Source organism: Dunckerocampus dactyliophorus, chromosome 10 (genome assembly GCF_027744805.1).
Source record: "Dunckerocampus dactyliophorus isolate RoL2022-P2 chromosome 10, RoL_Ddac_1.1, whole genome shotgun sequence".
Classification (NCBI taxonomy): domain Eukaryota; kingdom Metazoa; phylum Chordata; class Actinopteri; order Syngnathiformes; family Syngnathidae; genus Dunckerocampus; species Dunckerocampus dactyliophorus.
This window is the reverse complement of record NC_072828.1, coordinates 5876155-5900388: the sequence shown is the minus strand read 5'-3', so window position 1 is coordinate 5900388 and position 24234 is coordinate 5876155. Positions and strand designations below refer to the sequence as shown.

Below are 24234 nucleotides of genomic sequence, written 5' to 3'. Positions count from 1 at the left end.
AGTTTATATGAGGTGGTTTGTTAAAAATGTCACTTTTAATGTGTTAAATTAATTATAATTAAATTAATTATAATAAAAACCGTCTATTTTTGGCAACACAAAGCAAAACGACCTGACAGTATCGGAACAACAGCAATGTCTAGGAGTGTGTTACAGTATTGTGGCGGTCGTAACAATCCAGGTTGTTAAAAATCCGAGTAGCCGAAATGCAACAATTGAACTCACCAGCAACCCGGAACAAAAACACGATGCAGAAATGCATCATGTCATCTTGGCGACATCTGGACGCTTGGCTTTAACAAGAGTGCAATTACTGTCACGTTATTCTGTTTTATGTAACTTTATTTGCTGACTTAATTTATTTAGTAACTTTAGTATTTGTCATGAGTTTACGTGCTCGTTTGACAAACTACGCGAATGGTGAGGGAGCGCTCCTCTTGGACGGTGGATTAGCAACACAACTGGAGGCTCAAGGTGCAAAATTACAGGTAAAATACAAAGAACATACTGTAGTTATTTGCCAAAGTGCATTACTTGGTTCTAGCAATTGTATCATTAAAAGGCCCCATTTATAAAGAGTGAAGAGTCATTCACAGCGCCACTTTGATTTAAAACTATACTACATGACTCAAATGTTGTGTTTGGGGTTCTGCAAAAAAGCACAATATGTCATATAAAAAAAATTGCTGTGTATTATTTCATCTATATATAAAGCTTTATTACAAAAATATAGAAATAAACTGAAACATGCTAACTGAAGCTGCAAACATTTGTTCATTGTTGCACTACTCCTAATACAATAGCGATGCTAAGCAGTGCTAACACTACTACCATTAATACAAATAAGTTATGCGGTCAATATTTGTTATTTATGTATTTTTAAATATGATTATCATTAATAATAATTATTTTATTTTTGCATTTTATTAATAATACAAAAAAATATTTTAGCTACTGTTATGTTTTAGTATTTTGTTGATTATGCTGTCATAAATTGTATTGATTGACCCCATATTTGCACCATTTTAACTTGATTTTACTTCTGTACAGCATTTTGGTTTACTAGGGTTGTTTTAAATGTGCCCTATAAATACATTTTCATTAAAAAAAATTAATGTGATATATTATATTATTGATATTGCAGGGGGACCCTCTGTGGAGTGCCAGGCTTTTGGACACAGATCCTCAGGCTATTAGCGATGCTCATCACATGTGCGTGCAGTAAACACTTCAATACTTGACTTTTAACTGGACCGATAGTTGATGGACGTGACACGACACTTGCAGCTTTCTCTCGAGCGGCGCCGACATCATCACCACAGCCACCTACCAGGCGACCATTCAAGGTTTCGTCCGACACCTAAATGTGAGCCTGGACGCCGCCGGGGAGCTGCTAGTGTCTGGGCTTCACCTCGCCAAACAGACAGTCGCCGCATACGTGTCCGACGCTAATGGGAAAGGTATAAAGCAGCGATCTGTCTTGTCTGTGTGTAATGCTTGTTAACAAGGCCGTTTGGTCATGTTGCGGGAAAGCGTGTCCCCTGGTGGCGGCGTCGGTGGGACCCTATGGAGCCTCCTTGCACGACGGTTCCGAGTACACCGGGGCGTACGCTAAGATGATGAGCGTTGAGGTGAGATGCTGCATAGTAAATGTGATACTTGACAGACCGCATCACAGTCTAGCAGAACACACGTTAAAATTCTTGCCACGGCGTCCTCCATGGCTCCATTTTAAACCCATGCTATTTTTCCATGTACACTGCAGGTCCTAATGCCTAATTCCAATTCAACTTCTTTCATGTTCAATCTGAAGGAGCTGAAATCTTGGCATAGGCCTCAGCTGGAATGTTTGGCGGCGGCGGGAGCTGACCTCCTGGCTTTCGAGACCATCCCAAGTCCCAAAGAAGCCGAAGCGCTGGTGGAGCTCCTGCGAGAATTGCCGAACTGCGACGCTTGGCTCTCGTTCTCTTGCAAGGTAACGGCGCTCAGAAGTGGGTGAGTGTGCCTCACGTTCAGCGAGTCCTTCAACCAACCTCTGTCCCCGTCAGGATGGGGCGTGTCTAGCAGATGGTAGCCCGTTTGGCGACGGAGTTCGTGTCGCCAACAGGTCGACGCAGCTGCTGGCCGTGGGAGTCAACTGTTGTCCTCCTGAGTGGGCGGAGACTCTGCTGGAGTCAGCCAGGTCGCTGAAGAGTCCCAACATGAGCTGGGTGGTGTACCCCAACAGTGGGGAGGAGTGGGATGCTGAGCAGGGGTGAGTCAAGATGTTTGTTTTGATTTAACTTTATGCGTTTCGCTGCAAATGACAACAAAAGTTGTGCTTTCATATGGAGCACATGATGATTAAAGCAATTCACCATCAGAGTAGTAATATACACTAGGCCCCCAACTTACGAACACCCGACTAGCGAACATTCGCGGATATGAACACAAGCCGACTGGTCTATATTTTATTTTATTTTGCCTTGTAGTCGCTCATGCTTGACCAGTAGAGGGCACTGTGACACTGCTAATGGGACCAACAGAGGCAGCGTTAGAGCTAATGGGACCAACACAGGAAGAGTTAGACGCTGGGGAGATAAAGCTAAATGGAAAGCTAAATTATACAACCTGGACAGAGCGTGTGATTAAAGTTTATGAAGAGTTAATAGGCCTGCTGAATTCTACACCACCCACAGAACACTACCTCTTTTAGAAGAGTCTAACGACGACAATTTGTCCTTTTTTCAATACCTCCTCCTCCTCCACCACAACGACGTATGCTCAACCACTCCTCTTCAAAGGTAAATAACATTTATCATTACGTATTATTATATAATTTTTATTATTGTTTTTTTGTTAATTATCCTGGTTTAATATTACTACTGCATCCAAACTCATATTTACATACATACACATATACTGTATATGTATACACGTACATGTAGTACCTATATCATTGGTAATATTACCTTTTCCCCTACTTAAGAACAATTCGACATAAGAACGGTCGTCTGGAACCAATTGTGTTCGTAAGTTGGGGACCTAGTGTACAGTATAATCATATGGAAATAATATCACTTTATATTAAAAATATTTTCCATTGGACAGCGGTTTGGCTGGTTTATGATTAAAAAAATACTGATAATAGTATTTATCATAATTTTAATAATTATTCATCATAATTTTTTTTGTTGCTGAATGAAAGGACTTAAAATAAGTAAAATAAATCACTCAACTGGTTTGTATTTTACCCAGTGAACAATAAAAAATATTTTTTGGCATGAAAGAACTTGCAAAATTTTTTTGGGAAAAAAAATGTTGACTCTTAAGTTCTTTTTTTTTTTGCAAAGATGGCGAACATCGTGTGGGAAATCGTCAATACCGGCACTCAGTCACACATGGATCAAACAAGGCGCCGCTTTGATTGGTAAGAAGACAACTCATTGTTAGGGATTTTTTTTTTGTGCTTCACATTTAATAAGCCTCATGTTGCTAGGTAGAATTCCAAGGGCACAATCTGTTTTGCCCCCAAGCGGAAGAAAATGCCAAAAGCATAAGCCACAAAGCTTGTGATGCTATTTCCTGGTGACTTGGGGCAGAGGAGTACACTGCCTCACATGGCAGGGAAAGGACAGGGAGAGTCGGCAGGAAAAACCAAAAACCCAACACTGTGAGGATTATATGACACGTTTATTCAAACACAACACTGCTTCCCACAGTGCTGCAATCTATTTATGGCACTGGGTTACGGTGGGATTGATGACTTCATTGCTTAATTTGCATAATTACGCATGTCATTTTATGGACACCGTGGGAGACAGGACCAAATGGGCCACAATGAAATACACAAATGCATCTTTAAGTAATAACTTAGATGTGTCATTAATTACATAAAATTGGAATAAAATAAATAAATACATGTGTGATGTGTTAAATAAATACAGCATTAAATAATTATTTAAATGTAGGCCTGTCACAATAAATAAAAAGGAACTTGATCATGTTGCCGGCCTCGATATATTGACATGCGCGTTTGTTTTCCTCCTCTCTACCAAACAGGCTGGATGACAAGAGGGTTCACATCTAACTCAACACGTGGGCGTGTTGGTTCTCTAGCGGAATGCACGGAGTGAGTGAACCCTCCTGTGAGTCGTTCAGTCTCTTTGTCCCAGTGGGTGTTGGCGGGGCCGGTGGCAAATGCACACAGAGTGGTGCAAGTGAGGAGTAAAGCGGTGTTTACACTTGCACACATTTTGCCTCCGCATAGTCCTGCAGTTTGCCGTGGCAATACATGTCATTTATTTGAAAAGCGTGAAGACTACTTTCGCACTTTTTGCATTTTGTTTACACATAAATTACGCACTTGGTATGCAATTCGTGGCCGAAAATGGTGCGCATTGGCACGAACTGACCACACTCCTGCATGGCTTATTTGCACCTTGTCAAGTAGTGTTTATGTGTGCACGACAATAGTACGCATAGCGCGCATTGTTCCCGCATGGGCATGCATTGTCACCACCACTTCCCGTGAAGCAGTCGTGGTATTATTTGTTCCCTTTGTGTCCCACGTGACGCCATGCAACAGCAGACACAACCCCTACAGCTTCATTAATTTACGTTCCTGTTAAGGAATGATACCCAATGTTCATTATTTATTGAAGTGCAATCTTGCTTAAAGAGACTTGATACTCCATTTTATTGATTGTTGTTTGTGGTTTTTATCAGTGTTGTTTTCTTACAGACGTCTATTTTTTCTCGTTTTTGGTTGTGATTTTTATTTAAGTGCAATTTTTGCTAAAGAGACTGAGAGTCCATTTTATTTTCATTGGGGTTTTTTTAATTATCTTTTTTTTGTTTGTTTCATTTACTATGTTGTTTAATTTATTTGATTTAAAATCCATTTTAAGTCATTTAAAAGACATTGAAATTCTAATGTTGAATACTCTTGAGAAATTAAAGTTTATTGCTGTTGATACGGTGTACAGCGTTCCCTCGCGCTATCACGGTTCACCTTTTGTGGAATTTTTTTAGTGCATCTTTTTTTTTTTTTATTACAGCGTATGAACGCCGTTACAGGAAGAGCCTGCCCCTTTAAGAAGAATTGCATTGTGGGCAGTTGAGTGTCTCTGTCTTCCCTCTCTCGTCTGTCTGCACTGTCCTGATTGGCTGTAGTCCATTGTCAATCAAGCTCCTTTGTGCGGTCCTGCCCACTGATCTGTATTATCTATCTGGATAGCTCAATGGCGATGACTTGTGAAGCCACACGGCCGCCATATTGCCACTCGCAAGAAACACTTCTGGACAAGCTTTAGCATTCGTGGTGAACTTCTTTTATTAATTCGGATTGGACACAAATTTTGCCTTAAGATGCCTGCATGTGCAGCTATTAACTGCACAAATGGCCAGTTCAAAGGCTGTGGACGAACATTTCACCTGTAAGTATGATTGAAATGTAGATTTATGATTGATCATTTAAGGGTTTTGCACTGTCGATCTCTCAGATATTTTCGATCGTGTGAAATTCCTCTGATTAAATGTAAGTCCAGAATTGATACGTTTATATAGCTCTATAATAGCTAAGAGGAAATGTACGTACTTTTTTGTTATATCATGATATATGTATTTTTTTAAGAGAGGAAGGTTGCGTTACTTGAAGGAATGGGAGAATCTCAGTGTTTCCATGATGCTTACCAGGCATTGTATACAGTGCAGTTAGCAAGCCACTTTGCATACAATTGACCCGGCATGACCCTTCATTTGGATTAATTTTTTGCTGCTGCTGAATGACTGACGTAAAAGGATTCATTCATATGATATGTTCTGGAAAATAATATTACTGAACATGCATACCGGTATGTATGTTTGAGATTGCAAACAACGTATTGTCTTACCCAAAGCATGTGGTTTTGTTTCAGTGTTGTTTTTTTCTGTGTGTGTGTGTTTATGGTTATTACACATGATGGTTATCACATATTATTCCTGTGGTTTTTGTTAAAATATATTTCTATATCAGAAAAGAGGTTATTTCTACTTCATAACACAAACAAAAAAAATCAGCAAAATGTTAAATGATTTTAAAACTTGTCCAAAGTCACTCTCTTTTAGACGAGAGCATAGAGAGCAATGAGAATTGGAAGGATTAAAAAGTACATTTAATATAGCCAAAAGATAGAGAATAACGTATCAAATCGTTTTTAAGGGACGAAGGTTGCGTTACTTGAAGGAATGGGAGAATCTCCCCGCTTTTGAATGTAAAATATAGATGTTCTGCGAGCCTCTTCATCTGCTTTGTACACTATGTACACTGTGCCAATGCAGTCGAGATGTGAGTGGTAAGATGGCGTCTCTTTGGCTTCAGCGGCTTGCACGGGCGGGTGCGACGTATGAGCTATCCAGATATATAATACAGATCAGTGGTCCTGCCGTGTCTCGTGTCATCGCTAGCTTGCTTGCTTGTACAGTAAATGAATCTTGGGTTGTCAGCAGCAATATGTTTTAACAAGGATATAAAAACGCTAGAGTACAGCGGAACGGCGCCAGGACGGAAATAAGCGTGATTTAATAATTTCTTGTGTTGACGATTAAAATTCAAATGAAGGTTCCAACTTTTTGAGTGTTTAAACAAGAGAGAAATGTCAGAAAATGTTAGTGCCTGTATGAGAAAAGTGTATAAAGTGCACGGTGAGGGGGTTTACAGTCTTAAAACGTATATAATAATTGTACAAAATTATGCTTATGATTTCACTTATTGCGGGCTCTTTTGGGAACCTACCCCCCATGATAAACGAGGGAACACATTATTATGCATATATTATTGTTACATTAATGAAAAAATGGTCTCAGAATAATGTTGACAATAGTATCATTTATCAGAAATGATTTGTAGGACAATTATCATCCAGCAAAATTTGTTATCGTGACAGGCCTGTTGAAATGTGTCATTAATTAAAATTGGAATGAAATACACCATAAATGTGTTGTCAAAAGTTCCTTTAATTCATGAAACAAATAAATACACTATTAAATTATTACTTAAACCTGCCCTTAATTAAATAAAATTGTAACTGAATACATGAATGTTATTAAAATTCCCATAAATCCATGAAATAAAGAAATCAATACACCATTAAATAATAATTATTTAAATGTCATTCATTAAATAAAATTGGAATTAAACCTTAAGTAAACCTGATATTAAAAGTTCCTTTAATTCGTGAAATTAATACACCATGAAATTATTACTTAAATGTGTCATTAATTACATAAAATACATGAATGTTTTAATAAAAGTCCTATTCATGAAATACAACAACAAATACACCATTAAGTGGTTAGCATGTTGGCCACACAGTCAGGAGATCGGGAAGATTGAGAATTCCTTTAATTCATGAAATAAATAAATACACCATTATATTAATTTAATTACAAAATAATGTAATAAAAAAATACTGAAATAAAATTTGAATTAAATACATAAATGTGTTATTATATGGTCAATCAATTTATTTGTCCAAATGTATTGGTGGTGGGCCGCCACAAATAACAAAGTATGGGAAACACCGTACAATTAATTCATAAGTTCATGGCTTTTTTCACCACAGCACCATCTTCTGGATCGGAACTGACACTGCATTTGTCCGTCAGGGGGTTGCTGTCGCGTGGGTCCCGATCAGATTGCCGAGCTGAGACGACATTTGGAAGGGAGAGGCAGCGGTGGACACGGACGTGGAAATATAACGTGAAGATGATGGCCTCAGGAGACATCATTTATTGGAAAATAAACAGCAAATACACTCGTGCGTGTACAGTGATGTCACCAGTGAGGGAAAAACGAGTCTGGGTGGTCGCTATAAACAAACAATGATGGAAAAATACTATATACATTACTAAATACAACCAAGTAGGTTTACAATGTACATTTTCTTTTAGTCTATAAAGACAAAAGAAAGGTAAAAAGTACGACGTAAGGTGACATTACGTCACTGTTTACGTACAAATAAATAGTACTATCATGTAACAACTTGTTTTTATACAAATACATCAAATTTGTATTTATCCGCCAGAGAAAACAGTCCCAAGATGATGATGTCACAGCACTTTTACGAGTACTTTACGCCACTGCCGCCTCTGGATGGAGGTGGTATTACAAGTGAACCCTGTTTACGGGCCTTCTTGACAGCTGTGCCTTCCTGCGGGGTCGACCTGGGGGATTCAGTCCGTCTCGTCCTCCTCCAGGTCGCTGTTGGGGGAGCTCCTCTGTCTGTTCTCTGCAGTGTTAGGCAGGCACCTCCAGGTGGCGTCCTTCTGACTACCCATGCTGTGCGAGCGTCCCAGCTGGACCAGGCGCTTGGCAGACGTCCTCGCCTCCACTTCCTCCGTGTCGTGACGCAGGTTCTCCAGATTGAGAGCCCAGGGGCCCAGCTTCTGCCAGTTGACTCTCTGGAAGGCCATGATGCAGTGCAGGTTGCCGCCCACCTGTGACCCCACAACGTTTGTGGCTACTTCCTGGTTTGTGTTTTTTGTGGAATTGGCTCATGTTTTTTTTTCCCGGCAAAGGATGTAATTAAACAGAGCTGCTTGCTTCACGCTATTGTTAGGTGGCGCTAATAAAAAGTGGTACCTTTTTGGTGGTGCGCCTCTGGATGCCCTTCTCCGTGTGGCGAATGTCCAGGTACTCTGGATTCTGGGTGTTGAGGTCGGTCACGATGTCCAACCACCTGCACGAAAACACTTAAAACCCCAAAAAGATCCCCCACAAAACCCCCAAATTCAACAGGTGCTTACTTTTTACAGTGGATAGCCGCATGCTTCCTGCTGGGTTCTCCAATCAGGATCCAGTGTTCCATCTCACTGGTGGGCAGAGGACCTCTGGAAAAAACAGACTCAACATGAGGAATTGTGTGACATCGTCTGCATGGCTCCCACGGGTGATTAGGGGGAAAAAAAAACTCATGTCCCATTTTTGTAATTGATTTATGACCTTACTTCATCATGCAATATCACCATGTGTGACATCACCATATGTCTGATATCATCATATGTCTGATACCATATGGCTAATATCGCCAATCTATGATATCACTATGTCTAATATCACCATATGTCTGATATGACCATTTTCTGATATTACCATATGTCTGATGATATACTGTATGTCTGATATTGCTACATGGATGATGTCACCATATGGCTGATATTACCATGTCTGATATTTCCATACGTCTGACATCACCATATGGCTGACATCATCATATGTCTGATATCACATGTCTAATATTTCCATATGTTTGACATCGCCATATGGCTGATATCACCATATGTCTGATATCACATGTCTGACGATATACATGTCTGATATTGCTACATGGATGATGTCACCATATGGCTGATATTACCATGTCTGATATTTCCATACGTCTGACATCACCATATGGCTGACATCATCATATGTCTGATATCACATGTCTAATATTTTTATGTTTGACATCGCCATATGGCTGATATCACCATATGCCGATATCACATGTCTGACGACATATGTCTGATATCGCTACATGGATGTCACCATATGTCTGATATCACCATATGTCTGATATCATGTCTAATATTTCTATATATTTGACATCAACATACGTCTGATATCACATGTCTAATATTTCCATATGTCTGACATCGCCATATTGCTCATATCACCATTTTCTGATATCACCATATGTCTGATATGACCATTTTCCAATATTACCATATGTCTGATGATATATGTCTGATATTGCTACATGGATGATGTCACCATATGGCTGATATTACCATGTCTGATATTTCCATACGTCTGACATCACCATATGGCTGACATCATCATATGTCTGATATCACATGTCTAATATTTCCATATGTTTGACATCGCCATATGGCTGATATCACCATATGTCTGATATCACATGTCTGACGATATACATGTCTGATATTGCTACATGGATGATGTCACCATATGGCTGATATTACCATGTCTGATATTTCCATACGTCTGACATCACCATATGGCTGACATCATCATATGTCTGATATCACATGTCTAATATTTTTATGTTTGACATCGCCATATGGCTGATATCACCATATGCCGATATCACATGTCTGACGACATATGTCTGATATCGCTACATGGATGTCACCATATGTCTGATATCACCATATGTCTGATATCATGTCTAATATTTCTATATATTTGACATCAACATACGTCTGATATCACATGTCTAATATTTCCATATGTCTGACATCGCCATATTGCTCATATCACCATTTTCTGATATCACCATATGTCTGATATGACCATTTTCCAATATTACCATATGTCTGATGATATATGTCTGATATTGCTACATGGATGATGTCACCATATGGCTGATATTACCATGTCTGATATTTCCATATGTCTGACATCACCATATGGCTGTTATCACCATACGTCTGATATCACATCTCTAATATTTCCATGTCTGACATCACCATATGGCTGTTATCACCATACGTCTGATATCACATCTCTAATATTTCCATGTCTGACATCACCATATGGCTGTTATCACCATACGTCTGATATCACATCTCTAATATTTCCATAAGTCTGACATCGCCATATGGCTGATATCATCATACGTCTGATATCACAGGTCTAATATTTCCATACGTTTGACATCGCCATATGGCTGATATCACCATTTTCTGTGTCGCGGGCGATGTCAAACGACCACGGTGCTTGTTTAGTAAATAGTCATTCATTCATTCATTCATTCATTTCGAGATCTTTGTATAAATATAATTTGGTAATAAAAAGCACCCAAGCACCCATGGTAATAGCACTGTACACCTGTGTGTGCACCTGTTGTGTACCTGTAGGCCTTGGCTGCTTTGAGGGGCGTGGCCTCAAAGCCCACGGGGCAGCAGTAGTGGTTCTGGCAGTGGTAGATGTACGCCATGGAGCTGTCCTTCAGGCCCTGGGTCAGCTTCAGCAACGCTCCCTCCGCTAAAAAAGAACAACAAAAAATTGTTTTTTTAAATAGTCACATGGTGTTGCTGTCAAGGGGCGGAGACTGGCCTGTTTCCCCCGCCGTCTTGTGTTTGCCGTGCGGCTTGTACAGGATGTACGAGCAGCCTCGCACGCGGAAGTTGTCGTTGATTTGCCGGAACCACCTTGAGATGTCAGAAGAACACAGTCGGCACCGTTAGCACACTCCTCTGCGTCGCCGATGCCCGTCCGAATCGCGTACCGCATGAGCGTGGCGTTTCCCGTGAATGGCCCAAACTTGATCTCGTCAAAAGGCGGCTGGTAGCCCAGGATGTGCAGCGCCTCCTCTTGAGAGATGGGCGGCAGGCTGGCGGGCAAAAAACACCACAAGTCAAGACAGCGCCTTCTCCATAAGCGATGATGCTGCTGCTGCTGCTGACCTTCCTGCCCCCAGCGTGCTGTACAGGAAGTTCCAACACGACACCAATGACGAGATCCCACATGACGTCTTGTACTGTGGCCGGCTGATACAGTACCTGTCAACCACCATCAACACACTTGTTGCACTGCCTGTGTGGCTTATTCATTTTATTTATTACTGCCTGTGTGGCACATATGGTAGAAGGAGTCAGTATTGAATAATAGCGTCTTGCAAACTAGGCCACAAAACAAGATACAAAAGGGAAGCAAACGTACATAAATATGAAGAATGCAGATGGAGATCTGGTATTTCACGTACATTGTTATCTGTTCTGAACCTTTATGTGTATGAATGTCAAAGAATGTTCTGTAGGGAAGCTATCTGATGACCCACATTGTCACATGGTTGAAGCCTGATGTACAGTATAAGGATGCATGATAATTATCGGGCTGATATGAAGGAATTATGACATCATACCGATAAATGCCATTAAAAATAGCTACGATAACCAATAATTAATTTAAAAAACGCTCCAAGGAGGCAAGATGACCAATTCTGTGAGGGTGACCAACTCAAGCGATCCTTTTTTCTCCTGCCTGTGACGTTAACGGCCTGTTGTAACGTCACCCGAGCGCACTTGTAAACAAAGTAACAAACATTCACTTTCAGAGGAAGACATTTCACCTGCTCGTTGTACCAAATGCTCTGCGATGTGGGGGGGAAAAACCCATCGAGCACACAAAAAAAAACTATCTGCCACTTGAAACGTCAGCATTGCTACGACACCTGCTGCTTGTTGTGCCGTGGCGTTTGAAAAGTGCAGAAGGTTCGCCAGAGACCTCCATGGCGTCACACTGGCTGCTCGGAGCGTGTTCCCGAATACGGGGCACCTTGCTAGGCCACGACAGGTGGCTCCTCTCACGCTATACTCTACTGTATACTTCATAAATGTTCTTTTCGTAATATTATTACTCTATTCCCGTAATATTATACGTTTTTAACTAACCAAATTTTCCAAAAATTACAACTTTATTTTAAAACTTAAAAAATAAAAACAACAATGTGTTTTTATTTTTAATATTTCAACTACAGAATGTGCTACTAAAATGATTGTTTTCGTCATAATAGTAGACATTTACTCTCGTAAAATTGCTTTGTTTTTTTAATGTTTTTTAAAAAATATTCTCTCAATATTTTGACTTTATTCTCGTAAAATTACTGCTGTTTTTTCAATTTCTGCTGTGTTCTTTTTTTCCCCCCCAAATATTTTTGGATTTTTTTTACTTTCCAAAAATTACAACTTTATTTTATTTTGTTTGTTTGTCATGTTAATACATTTTTTTTTAAGTCTTTTGTCTTTAATATTTTAATATTATGCTCCTAAAATCTCATTATTTTCCTCATAATTTTACAATGTTATTTTCATAAAATTACAACTTTTTTTTCTCATAATATTCTGACCTTATCCTTGTAAAATTACTGCTGTTGCTGTTCTTTTTTTTTTTTTTTAGTTTTCTTGTTCATTCTCAGGCCATTCAATCGATCGCAAACGGACTGTTCAGGTTGTCTTTGAACATGAACTAGACTAGAGCTGTCCAATCTAGTCTGACTGGTGGGTGTCCCACCTGGTCTTTGAGCATGAACTGATGAAGCCTGCTCGGGTGAGAGGCAAAACGTCGTCTAAGGCAACCTGAACAGTCCAGTTGCGATCGATTGAATGCCCTGAGAATACAATGACCTGGATGAATGACAATATTCACAGGCATTTTTCTTGTTAAATTATATTTAATTATATTGAATAAAAACCACCTGATCTACATCAAGAAGTTCTAGGCTATAAGAAGATGGCCAACACCCTGAAAGTGAGCTGCAGCACGGTGGCCAGCGCTTTAACGGGACAGCTTCCACTTTGGAACGGGCCTCGGCATGCTGCACCAAGGACGTTGACTCCCTCTTACTGAGGATAATGATGCTCTCCACAGTAAATATTCACACTCTGGGCATTTTCATGAGGGGTGTACACCACGCAGACATTAATTGCCGTGTGTCGAGTTATTTTGAGAGGACAGTAAATTTACACCGTTATCCAAGCTGTACGCATCAAAGTGTCGTTTCTTCAGTGTTGTCCCATGAAAAGATATCATAAAACATTTGCAGAAATGCAAAGGGTGTACTCACTTTTGTGACATACTGTACTGTACGTGTGTGTACTTGTGCTTGTATTGCATTGACACTTTGCAGCAACACACTCTCCCCTTGGGCGAACGAGCGCGCATTGTGAATGTCAGAAGTCATCAATCAAATGTGCGCTTTACAGTCTTCTCATACCGGGATACAGGGGATTTAAGGGGCAGGTTTATTTGTTTTGGGGGTTGAAGGACCCCTTCGAAGGGGGCGGGAAATTTATGGGACAATGTGTCAGTATTGAATAATAGTGTCTTGCAAAGTAGGCCACAAAACAAGATAAGAAGAACACCTGCATAAAGCTAAAGAATACACTGTAGATGGAGAACTGGTATGACAAATCTTTATCTGTTCTGAACCTGAATGTTGGAGACTGATCTTAGGGAAGATATCTGATGACCCGCGCCTGATGTGTGGTCAAAGCCTTACATAAATGAATGTACAATAAATTAGGGACCACTCTTCTCTCCCACCGTCAACCTTTCTCCGAGTACACTCAATTAATATTCCACAACGCACGCTACCCCTTTATTACTGCCTGTGTGGCTTACGTACTTTGTTTTACAATCAGCATCTGTGTGTTTGAATGTGACAAAAAGGACTTCACCAGCGTCTGAGGTCCAGAACTTTCCGCTGTTTGACGTCCTCCAGAGAGGCATGAGGCGGGATGTCCTGCAGATTGCGGCTGGGTCGGTCCGCCTTCAGCTTCTTGGTGCCGCACTTCTTCACGTTGCCTGAAAGGCAGTCAGAATCAGTCAGGGCTCATTCTTAACGGTGTAAAAAGTAGTTAAGACTAAGATCGGCGTGTCCAAAGTGCACATTCTAAAAGTAGAATTTAAAAAGGAAACAATAAATAAATAAATAAATAAAAAACGGAAAAAAGTGAAAATCAGCTGTAATTTTACAATAATAACATTTTAATATTTTCAGGAAAAATAATAATATGAGTAACAAACAAAACAACAAATCAAGTTGTAATTTTGGGAAATTTAGGTTGAGGAAATGTCATAATATAACATCTAATGTTATGACAATAAAGTCAAAATATTATTCGAATAAAGTCATAATTACGGATCGAAAATTTACTAGAAGAAAGTTAAAATACTTGAAATTTTATTTAAAAAAAAAACAAACAAAAAACAGCAGAAATGGCAAAAACAGCTGTAATTTCTGCAGTAATAAAGTCAAAATATAACGAGAAATGAGACAAAAGTTGCAATTTTACGAGGATAACCTCATAATATTATGAGGAAAAATAATGTCATTTTAGTAGCACAGACTTCAAATATTTAAAAAAAAAACTTTTTTTTTTTTAAACAGTAGTAATAAAACAACACACATTAAAGTTCTAATTTTGCAAAATTTGCTTGGTTTTGATCTCCACTCATACTTTGGCCTTCATCTGGGTCTGAATTTTTTCCGGGGTTTCAGTTCAGCGTTAGCATCTTTCCTTTTCAAAAACTTCTCCATGACAGTTTCGCTAGCCGCAATGCCACTGTCACTGCTATCTGACACATCCATGAATTGATCCTTTTGTCTCTACAAAGCAATTAGCTACCTGCTGCCACCTACCGATATAGAAGTGTATGACATGGTTACGCTGCAGATCACTACTAGACAGCACAGACACCCGACAACGGCACATTATTTGCGGATAATAATTAGGTGAAATTGGGTACTTTCCCACGGCACACCAGACAATCCCTCACGGCACACTAGTGTGCCACGGCACAGTGGTTGAAGAACACTGGTGTAGGGAGCTCGCACGGAAAGTGCCATCCTGACCACTGGTTGATAATAGGGATCGCACAAACGCTACTAAACATGTCGAAACAGCGGCGAAAAACCTTGGAAACTCCTCTGTTACGAAGCGTGAATGGAAACTAGCGGGGTTCGCCTAGTTTAGCTAGTGCAGCTGTGTGTGCGCGCGACTCAGGCTGGATGAGTATATTTTCACTGTGTTGTGTTTTACTGCTTTAATGTGAGGACCATTTTACAATGTCAGGACCATTTTACAATGACCACTGATGACATGCAGGTTCTGAGTGAAAAAAGACAAAATAAGGGTGTCATTAAAATATCTTACATTAATAACATGATAGGAATGACATCACAAGAATGGGCATTACAGTTTGTTGAAGATTTTGTAGCAATATGTGCTGAGGCTGACATCCTATCAGAAAAGTTAGCTAAGCTACTGTACATCCATTTCTCAATGACTGGACAAAATGGGCCAATGATGTATTGCATCAATAAATGGAAGGATTTTTGCATTTTATACACTAACCCAACTAGCACACACGCTATGCTGGTGAAATAAGTGGAAAAGGCAAAAAACTGAATTCTAAAAAATTTAAAAAACAAATTTGTGAAAAAAAAATAAAACGGATTTGATAGTGCCCTGAGAGAGTTTGTTAAAAAAAAAAGTAATATATTCTAAATCACACCACAAATTAATCTATAACCATGTCAAATGATTAGTCCTGCCCTAAAACAATTTTGCAAGCCCATTTTTTCCAGTTTGATCTTTTATTGGATCATTTATTGGATTAGGGCCCTGACTGACAGAGATTTGTAACAAAATCCAGCCATCCATCCATCTTCTACCGCTTATCCGAGATCGGGTCGCGGGGGCAACAGCCTAAGCAGGAAGGCCCAGATTTTTCTCTCCCCGGCCACTTCGTCCAACTCCTCCCGGCGGATCCCGAGGCGTTCCCAGGCCAGTTGGGAAACATAGTCTCTCCAACGTGTCCTGGGTCTTCCCTGAGGCCTTCTACCGGTTGGACTTGCCCTGAACACCTCCCCAGGGAGGCGTCCGAGAGGCATCCTGACCAGATGCCCAAGCCACCTCATCTGGCTCCTCTCAATGCAAAGGAGTAGCGGTTCTACTCCAAGCCTCTCCCGGATGACAGTGCTTCTTACCTTATCTCTAAGGGAGAACCCAGCCACCCTACGGAGAAAACTCATTTCGGCCGCTTGTACCCGCGATCTTGTCCTTTCGGTCACTACCCAAAGCTCATGACCATAGGTGAGGGTAGGAACGTAGATCGACTGATAAATTGAGAGCTTTGCCTTTTGGTTCAGCTCTCTCTTCACCACAACAGACCGATGTAGAGTCCGCATCACTGCAGACGCCGCACCAATTCGCTTGTCGATCTCGCGTTCCATCCTTCCCTCACTCGTGAACAAGACCCCAAGGTACCTAAACTCCTCCACTTGGGGCAGGAGCTCATCCCTGACCCGGAGATGGCATTCCACCCTTTTCCAGGCGAGAACCATGGACTCGGACTTGGAGGTGCTGATTCTCATCCCGGCCCCTTCACACTCGGCTGCGAACCGATCCAATGAAAGTTGAAGTTCACGGCTTGATGAAGCCAGCAGGACCACATCATCATCATGAATGTGGGAGGAAACCGGAGTACCGGTCACCTAGTGACTCTACCAAGATGGCGCCGGTGTGTCTGGCTCGCCGCTTCCCTCAGCTCACTGTGATCGGTTTTATTGTTATTTTTTTCATTTGTTATGAGGACAATCGACTCTCTGCTGGTGTATAACCGTCAGGAACTACTTGAAATCCAGGGCATTGTAGCCGCTTGTGCAAAACAAGCGCAATGGGGGCCAAATAAACCGCATCCATCGTACCTGTCTGACGTACTGGAGTTTCTGCTTCGGGCAGAGCCGTCGCTACCCAGGAAACGTAGACGCCAGGGGGCACGAGGTGGAAGACTTGTGATGCTCAAAGCTTGGCTGGCACTTTCTCCCGAGGTGGTAAGGTTCGCACGTAATGTTCCGATGTTCCGTTTTCGCCGCTTCATCTCTCGGCGTTTCCTCACCTCTGTTGGGGCCTGGCTGGTGCCCATCGTTGGGCGGCGCGACAAGCGTGTGCTGCGCCCTCGCCGCACTCCTGTAGCTTCAGGCGGCATGAACCTCCGGCCACTGAACCGGGCAGCTTCGGCGGCTCTTAAGGTTTCAACGAAGTGTGCACTGGTGAATGCGAGGTCAGTTTCAAATAAGACTTTTATCCTCCATGACCTCTTTGAAGCGCATTCTTTGGATTTATTATTCGTCACTGAGACCTGGATTAATGCCGGTGAGTTCACTTCCTTCTCTGAGCTGTTGTCTCCAGATTGTACCTTCATTAACACGCCAAGAACTACTGGCCGTGGAGGAGGCATCGCTACTATTTTAAAAACGTCCTTGCGCCATAAGCCATTGTCCATGGTGTCTTTCTCCTCATTTGAGGTGAGCTGCTTCGAACTGCGACAAACTGAGCTGCTGTTGTGCGCGGTCATTTACAGACCACCCAAACACAACAATGATTTTATCTGGGATTTTTCTGACTTTATCGCTGCAATGTTGGTAAAGTTTGACAGACTGTTAATTGTGGGTGATTTTAATGTTCATGTCTGCTGCCCTTTTACGCCTATGGCGAAAGACTTTCTAGAGTTGGTGGAGGCTTTTAATTTAGTACAAAATGTTACAGGAGCTACACAAATTTACGAACACACTTTAGACCTTGTACTGTCTCATGGACTGGCTGTTGATAATGTCTTTGTAGTTTCCTCTTCACCCTCTACACCTCGTACTTCACACACAACTCCACACAGTGTCACATCCAGAAGTTCTCCGATGACACAGCCATCGTGGGTTGTGTTTCAGAGGGGAATGATCTGGAATACAGGACGGTCATCAGGGACTTTGTCAGCTGGAGTGAGCTTAACCAGCTACAACTCAACACCAGCAAGACAAAGGAGATGATCATTAACTTCCAGAGGAAAACTTCTCACTTCACACCGGTGAACATCCAGGGAGCGGACACAGAGTTGGTAGACAGGTACAAATTCCTGGGTGTTCACCTTAACAAACTGGACTGGTCCGTCAACACCCACGCCCTCTACAAGAAGGGCCAGAGTCGCCTCCACCTACTGAGGAGACTGAGGTCCTTTGGTGTGTGCAGAACTCTCTTACGGACCTTTTATGACTCAGTGGTGGCTTCAGGCATCTTCTATGCTGTGGGCTGCTGGAGAGGGGGCAGCACGGACAGGGACAGGAGCAGGAGCAGGATCAATAGACTGATCAGGAGAGCGAACTCTGTCCTGTACGGTCCTCTGGACTCCGTGGAGGAAGTGGGGGAGAGAAGGATGTTGGCTAAGCTGACACTCATCATGGACAACACCTCTCACCCGCTACATGACACTGTGGGTTCCCTTAGCAGCTCCTTCAGCAGCAGACTGTTACATCCACGGTGTAAGAAGGAGAGGTTCCGCAGGTCCTTCATACTGACCGCTGTCAGGCTCTACAACACCTGCACCACCTGAACCATCTTGTAGTCACTATGTACAAGTATTCTTTACTTGCGTATCTTGCTTGCTGCTGTAACAAGTGAATTTCCCTGCTGTGGGATTAATTACTATACATACATACATACATACATACATGCAGTGTTCTCTGACCACAGTCTGGTCATGTTTGACTTTGATTTGCACTGCAGTGCCACCCTGCCTGCTCCTGCTCGCTTTGGCCGTTTCATCAAGCCTGACACGACCTCTGCCTTTGCCTCTCTGTTCGCCACTGCATCTCGGGTTGCAATGGCTCCAGACGCTGCTCTTGACACTGAGTAGCTAATGAACTGCTTTACTTCTACCTGTGCTGATGTCCTGGACAGTCTAGCCCCACGTAAAGCCACGCGCCCTAAAACCAAACAGGAAGTGTGGATCAACGATGTCACACAAGAAGCACGCTGCGAATGCCGAAAAGCCGAGCGCAGGTGGAAGAAAGATGGTTTGCAAAGTTCCTTTGAAACCGTCAAAGCCAGTTGGAGGCGTTATCAAAACGTAGTGAAGGGCGCAACAAGAATTGCCACCCTTGCCCGTTGCCTCTCCCTACCAGAGAGGTGACATTGCATGTCCCAAGAGCTAGTTTCTGTAGCTGAGGATCAGACCGCCAAGGTCCCCGCCTTCGGCTGCCACCCAGCTCACTCTGCACCCGACCCCTTTGGCCCCTCCCATGAGTGGTGAGCTCATTGGAGGGGGGACCCATGTCGTCTCTTCGGGCTGTGCCTGGCCGGGCCCCATGGGCGTAGGCCCGGCCACCAGACGCTCGCCATTGTGCCTCTCCTCCAGTCCTGGCTCCAGAGGGGGGCACCGGTGACCCGCGTCCGGGCAAGGGAAAACGTGGTCCAATGTTTTTTATCATCACTGAGGTCTATTGAGCTACTCTTTGTCTGGTCCCTCACCTAGGACCTGTTTGTCGTGGGTGACCCTACCAGGGGCATAAAAAACCCCTGACAACTTAGCTCCTAGGATCATCGGGACACGCAAACTCCTCCACCACGATAAGGTTGTAGCACAGGGAGGAGATTTGCAACAAAAGCCAAACAATATTGTTGGTTATACTGTGTAATAAAAAAGTACTTTGGTTGCATTATTTTTCATGCTTTGAAGAGCTAATTTCAAAACCATATTCAATCCCACAAATTCATGTTTGGAACGAAATCTTATTATTATTGAAAAAACAAACAAAAATAACGATCGCTATCAGAACGCATCGGCAAGACGATAAAAAAATCGGATCGGAAGCCAAAAAATATGGATCGGGACAGCCCCACTTGTAACACTAATGAGCCACACTAAGACATTAAAACGACAATATCACAATAAATTCTATTTACGGCTCTCTGGTTGTCATCACACTTTCTCCTTCTTGCCATCACTGGGGACTTTTCTGTGGCAATATCACACAGAGAAGCCAAAGAAAAAGCACCTGTGGCGTTAATCCTCTTGATGCTCACTGAGCTGAAGTCTCCAGGCCATAGCACTCGGATTCCTGTGTATGTGTGTGTGTGTGTGTGTGTGTGTGTGTGTGACTTTAATGCATGGAAGAATGTCTGGCAGTGCATTTCACTTTTGGTGGAAAACCTTAAAAAAAACGCCAAAGAAAAAGTGACTGAATCTGTTATTTGTGCAATTTGTGTGCTAGCTGTGCAGCTGTGCGAAAGCACTTTGGTAAACTTCACTCCCTGATGCCTTAAGAGTTGCGCTGGACGTGGAGCTGACAGCTCTGGCTTTTAGCTTGATGTCTAGCACAAGATAGTGAATTGAGCCTGACCAAATTGACCAAATACAGTCAAACCTGTCTTAGCGGCCACCTGTATAGAATGGCCACCTGCCTATAGCAGCCACTGAAAAATCCCCCCCAGCAAATTTACATGTTATAGACCCTGTGTATAGCAGTCACCTGTCCAACGCAGCCAGCGGCCACCCATTTTGTCTCCCTTGGTCAATATCTGACTGCATATAGCGGCCAAATTACCAACTCAAGTAGAAGCTTCATGCACGAAAAAGTTTCATTTTTCAATCAATGAAGCCGTCGTGTGTAGACTTTAATTACTGAGTCCTAGCTCAGTCACAATCATTCACAAGATCCACACAAACTGTCAGTTCCATCCATCCATTTTCTATACCGCTTCTTCCTCATTAGGGTCGCGGGGGCATGCTGGAGCCTATCTCAGCTGACTTCGGGCGACAGGCGGGGTACACCCTGGACTGGTCGCCAGCCAATCGCAGGGCACATATAGACAAACAACCATTCACACTCACATTCATACCTATGGGCAATTTAGAGTCGTCAATTAACCTCACCTGCATGTTTTTGGAATGTGGGAGGAAGCCGGAGTACCCGGAGAAAACCCACGCGCACACGGGGAGAACATGCAAACTCCACACAGAAATGCCCAGGGGAGAATCGAACCCAGGTCTTCCCGATCTCCAAGCTGTTACTGTGTTGGCCAACGTGCTAACCACTAGACCACCGTGCGGCCAAACTGTCAGTTGTTCCACATAAAAAAGCAGTCTTCTTTTGAGCTTGCTATTTCCTGATCAAACATGTAACTTTAAGAGCATTTGCACCAAAACATTACCGCAAATTAGGCTGGGAACAGGACGTGCTCCCAGCGACGCCACAATAAAAAAAAAAACATACGCTAGCATGCATGCGGCAGTGGGAGCAAAACTGAGTTCGGTTGTACTTAATTGAAGTATTTTAGAATGTACTCACGTTATTTTTCATCAATCCTCATCCACAAATCCATCAAAGTCCTCATCTTCTGTATTTGACACAAACAAAGCCGTCTTCTTTTCCGTTCGCTACTAGTCTGTTAACTTGTCAGTGTTATTCAGCTCCGAAGCAAAGAAGGAAACTTCTCCTGTTGCTTCTGCCAACTTTATTTACTGAACGCGGCCACCAGACAGCAGCTCAGAACACACACACATCTCTCAGCATCGTCTCTCCTTCCTGCTTGCCCACAAGGCAAAGGTTAAACAAGCCCCACTACATAGCTGTCCAGCCAATGTCTGTAAGAAATGACACCATTTATTTCCTGGTGTGCACTGGTCAATACTGTAATGCCGCTTGTTGTGGGGAAGGAGAGACTCACGTCACCGATGCACTTTAATAGCTTTATTAACAGCGGAGAACACTGCAGGACTTTACATCCATGCCAACATAAACACACTTCCCAACTGTCACGAAACTCGCAGCTAGCACTGAGCCTAGCTCTCCTGCTCGGGACGCCCACCGTCACTTCCCGTCACTTCCTGATGAACTAAAGCTGTAATGACACTCTGCCGTATAAAAAGTAAAATATTAAAAACAAGCGTAAGACATTACTAGCACAGCTTTGTTCTGTGGGTCGTGGATATATTCTATCAGTTATTATTAAGCCTCTAGCTTCCTTTTAGTAAGTAAAAACCTTGGCTATGATTGCACTACATTGTCATGTAGACCTACAAAGTACACTTGGAAGAACAAGAGGTGAATAAATGTATTGCAACTGATGAGGGGTAGGATTAAATAAGCTTTGCTTCTTCCTACTCCTTTTTGGACATGCAAAATTGTGAATTGTGCTATGTGATGTGCTACTGTTTGACTCATATGCATGTTCAGGATGAATTAAAACCATGAACCATGAACCATGATAATAACAAGCCTAGTAGTGCTGTACAACTTTTATCCGCAGTCCGCAGTGCCCTCTACTGGTCAACATTATTATTATTATTTTTTCCCTTTTTTTTCCTCTACTGGTCAACATTCAAACTGGATGCCAACCTGTCTATAGAGGCCACCTGTCTATAGCGGCCACTTTTGCAGACTCCCTCTAGTGGTCACTATAGACAAGTTTGACTGTAGGTTATATGAGGTGAGCTGCAGGGGTTATTCCGACTTAGAAGCAAATTGTACCGGGAAATTGAGCTGAAATCGTACGCCCTTAGGGGCGTTCTAATGTAGCGCAGATAGGGGTCGCATTAAACAAGATAAAAAGTATGCTGATTTGGGAGATAACATCTTACCTGTTCGAATTTTTCGTGTAAGCACTGCCTTGAAGTCGCTGGTGTCAATCTCCCACGCCAGGGTGGTCTTCATGTTGCCGGAGGTCACATCTTCCATCTCACAGTCGCCATCAGACACCATGCTGTCACCTGCCGCCTGCGGCTTGGGCGCCACCAGCCCGTCGTCCTGCTTCCTCACCGCCGCCGCCTGGTTGAGGAGGGCGTAGTCTGAGCAAACCGTGTAGAACTTCTCCCGGGAGTGAGTGACTGGAAAGGTCCGGGGAAGGAGCAGCTCGTCGCTAGACGCCCGACGAGCTACGCCCACCTCACAGGCGAGGGAGCCAATGAGGCGGTGGCCCCCTTCATGCTCGCTGGCAGTAGGTCTTTGCATTGCTGATGGTTCTGCTGGCACCGCGGGACCGTTTGATGAATTGGGCATGGAGGAGCTGTTTAGAACATTTGTTGGGTTGCGATGAGAATCTGAGAAGTTTACAATTTACAACATATTAGTAATGCATACTATAGTGCAATTCACAACAGCTCTGTATTAATTATAAACTAAACATTACCCTTTTATAGACGTAGAGGTCACATTCTACAAAATGTACTCAACTAGCATGCACAAAATGCTCAGAGAGTTGCTGATGGCTAAAACATATGATCCATAAAATAATACTAGCACTAGCAACGCATTGTTAAATATGTAAATGAGCTAGTCAGCATGAATACACGTGTTTGCGTTGACGATAATCTCACAAACATACACTTACTGACCAGCTAATTCAAATGACATTAAAACAGTAATGAAATATAATGTAAATATAAAGTGTCTTCTTTCACCTGAGGTGGAGATGAGCACACACAATCAGCGAGGTAGGCAGGCGGTATAAACACGCCCAACTAAAGTGTTCGTTCCTATATAATATATTATTCCAAAATACACCGTGCGGGAATTTTTTGGACTTGTTAAAGTGTCAAACTAGCCACATATTGGCCAGCAGAGCTGGACATTAGCTTACTTACATGTCAACAATTAACGCTTATAACTACCAAGCGGCGAGCCGCTATCACTTCCGGATTAGCTTTGCCGGACTGGACCATTCTGAAGAATGGGGGTCTTAAAAATGTTACACAAATATGGAATAATACACACAACATGAAATGGGACACGATTTCTCATTTATTATTGCTACATTTATGATACATTCTCTATCCCTGTGCTTTACGCATACTGATAGAGTACCAGTCATATTCCGAGTGGCAGAAAACAAAACCCCTTGTAAGGCGTCTTCAACTTCTAACCAATCAAATGC

The 24234-nt window shown here is 42.4% G+C and overlaps 2 protein-coding genes across 11 annotated transcripts; one reads left to right on the top strand and one right to left on the bottom strand.

The window, feature by feature from the left end:
- The first annotated feature begins 244 nt into the window (after window positions 1-244).
- zgc:172121 (uncharacterized protein LOC337599 homolog) lies at window positions 245-12666 on the top strand. 10 transcript variants are annotated; one of them, XR_008572599.1, is made up of 11 exons: window positions 245-488; window positions 1145-1212; window positions 1288-1460; window positions 1534-1631; window positions 1814-1975; window positions 2049-2254; window positions 3333-3409; window positions 4042-4111; window positions 7627-8490; window positions 8580-8677; window positions 8776-12666. XR_008572599.1 is itself a non-coding variant. In XM_054788688.1 (9 exons), the coding sequence occupies exons 1-9, from the start codon at window positions 384-386 to the stop codon at window positions 7844-7846; spliced, it is 1179 nt and encodes a 392-aa protein (XP_054644663.1). In that variant the 5' UTR covers window positions 245-383; the 3' UTR covers window positions 7847-12666. The 10 variants fall into 10 exon arrangements, 7 of the variants coding, with proteins under 7 accessions (XP_054644663.1, XP_054644665.1, XP_054644668.1 ...); XR_008572597.1 differs by having other exon boundaries at window positions 8580-12666; XR_008572598.1 differs by having other exon boundaries at window positions 7627-8677.
- On the bottom strand, window positions 6949-24002 carry LOC129188343 (basic immunoglobulin-like variable motif-containing protein). Its single transcript, XM_054788687.1, has 10 exons — window positions 23762-24002; window positions 22943-23401; window positions 14203-14329; window positions 11431-11526; window positions 11253-11357; window positions 11081-11175; window positions 10876-11008; window positions 8767-8850; window positions 8603-8699; window positions 6949-8457 (listed from the first exon to the last, which is right to left on the bottom strand). Exons 2-10 carry the CDS (start codon window positions 23358-23360, stop codon window positions 8194-8196), a joined length of 1419 nt encoding a protein of 472 aa, XP_054644662.1. The 5' UTR covers window positions 23361-23401; window positions 23762-24002; the 3' UTR covers window positions 6949-8193.
- Between the last annotated feature and the right edge of the window lie 232 nt (window positions 24003-24234).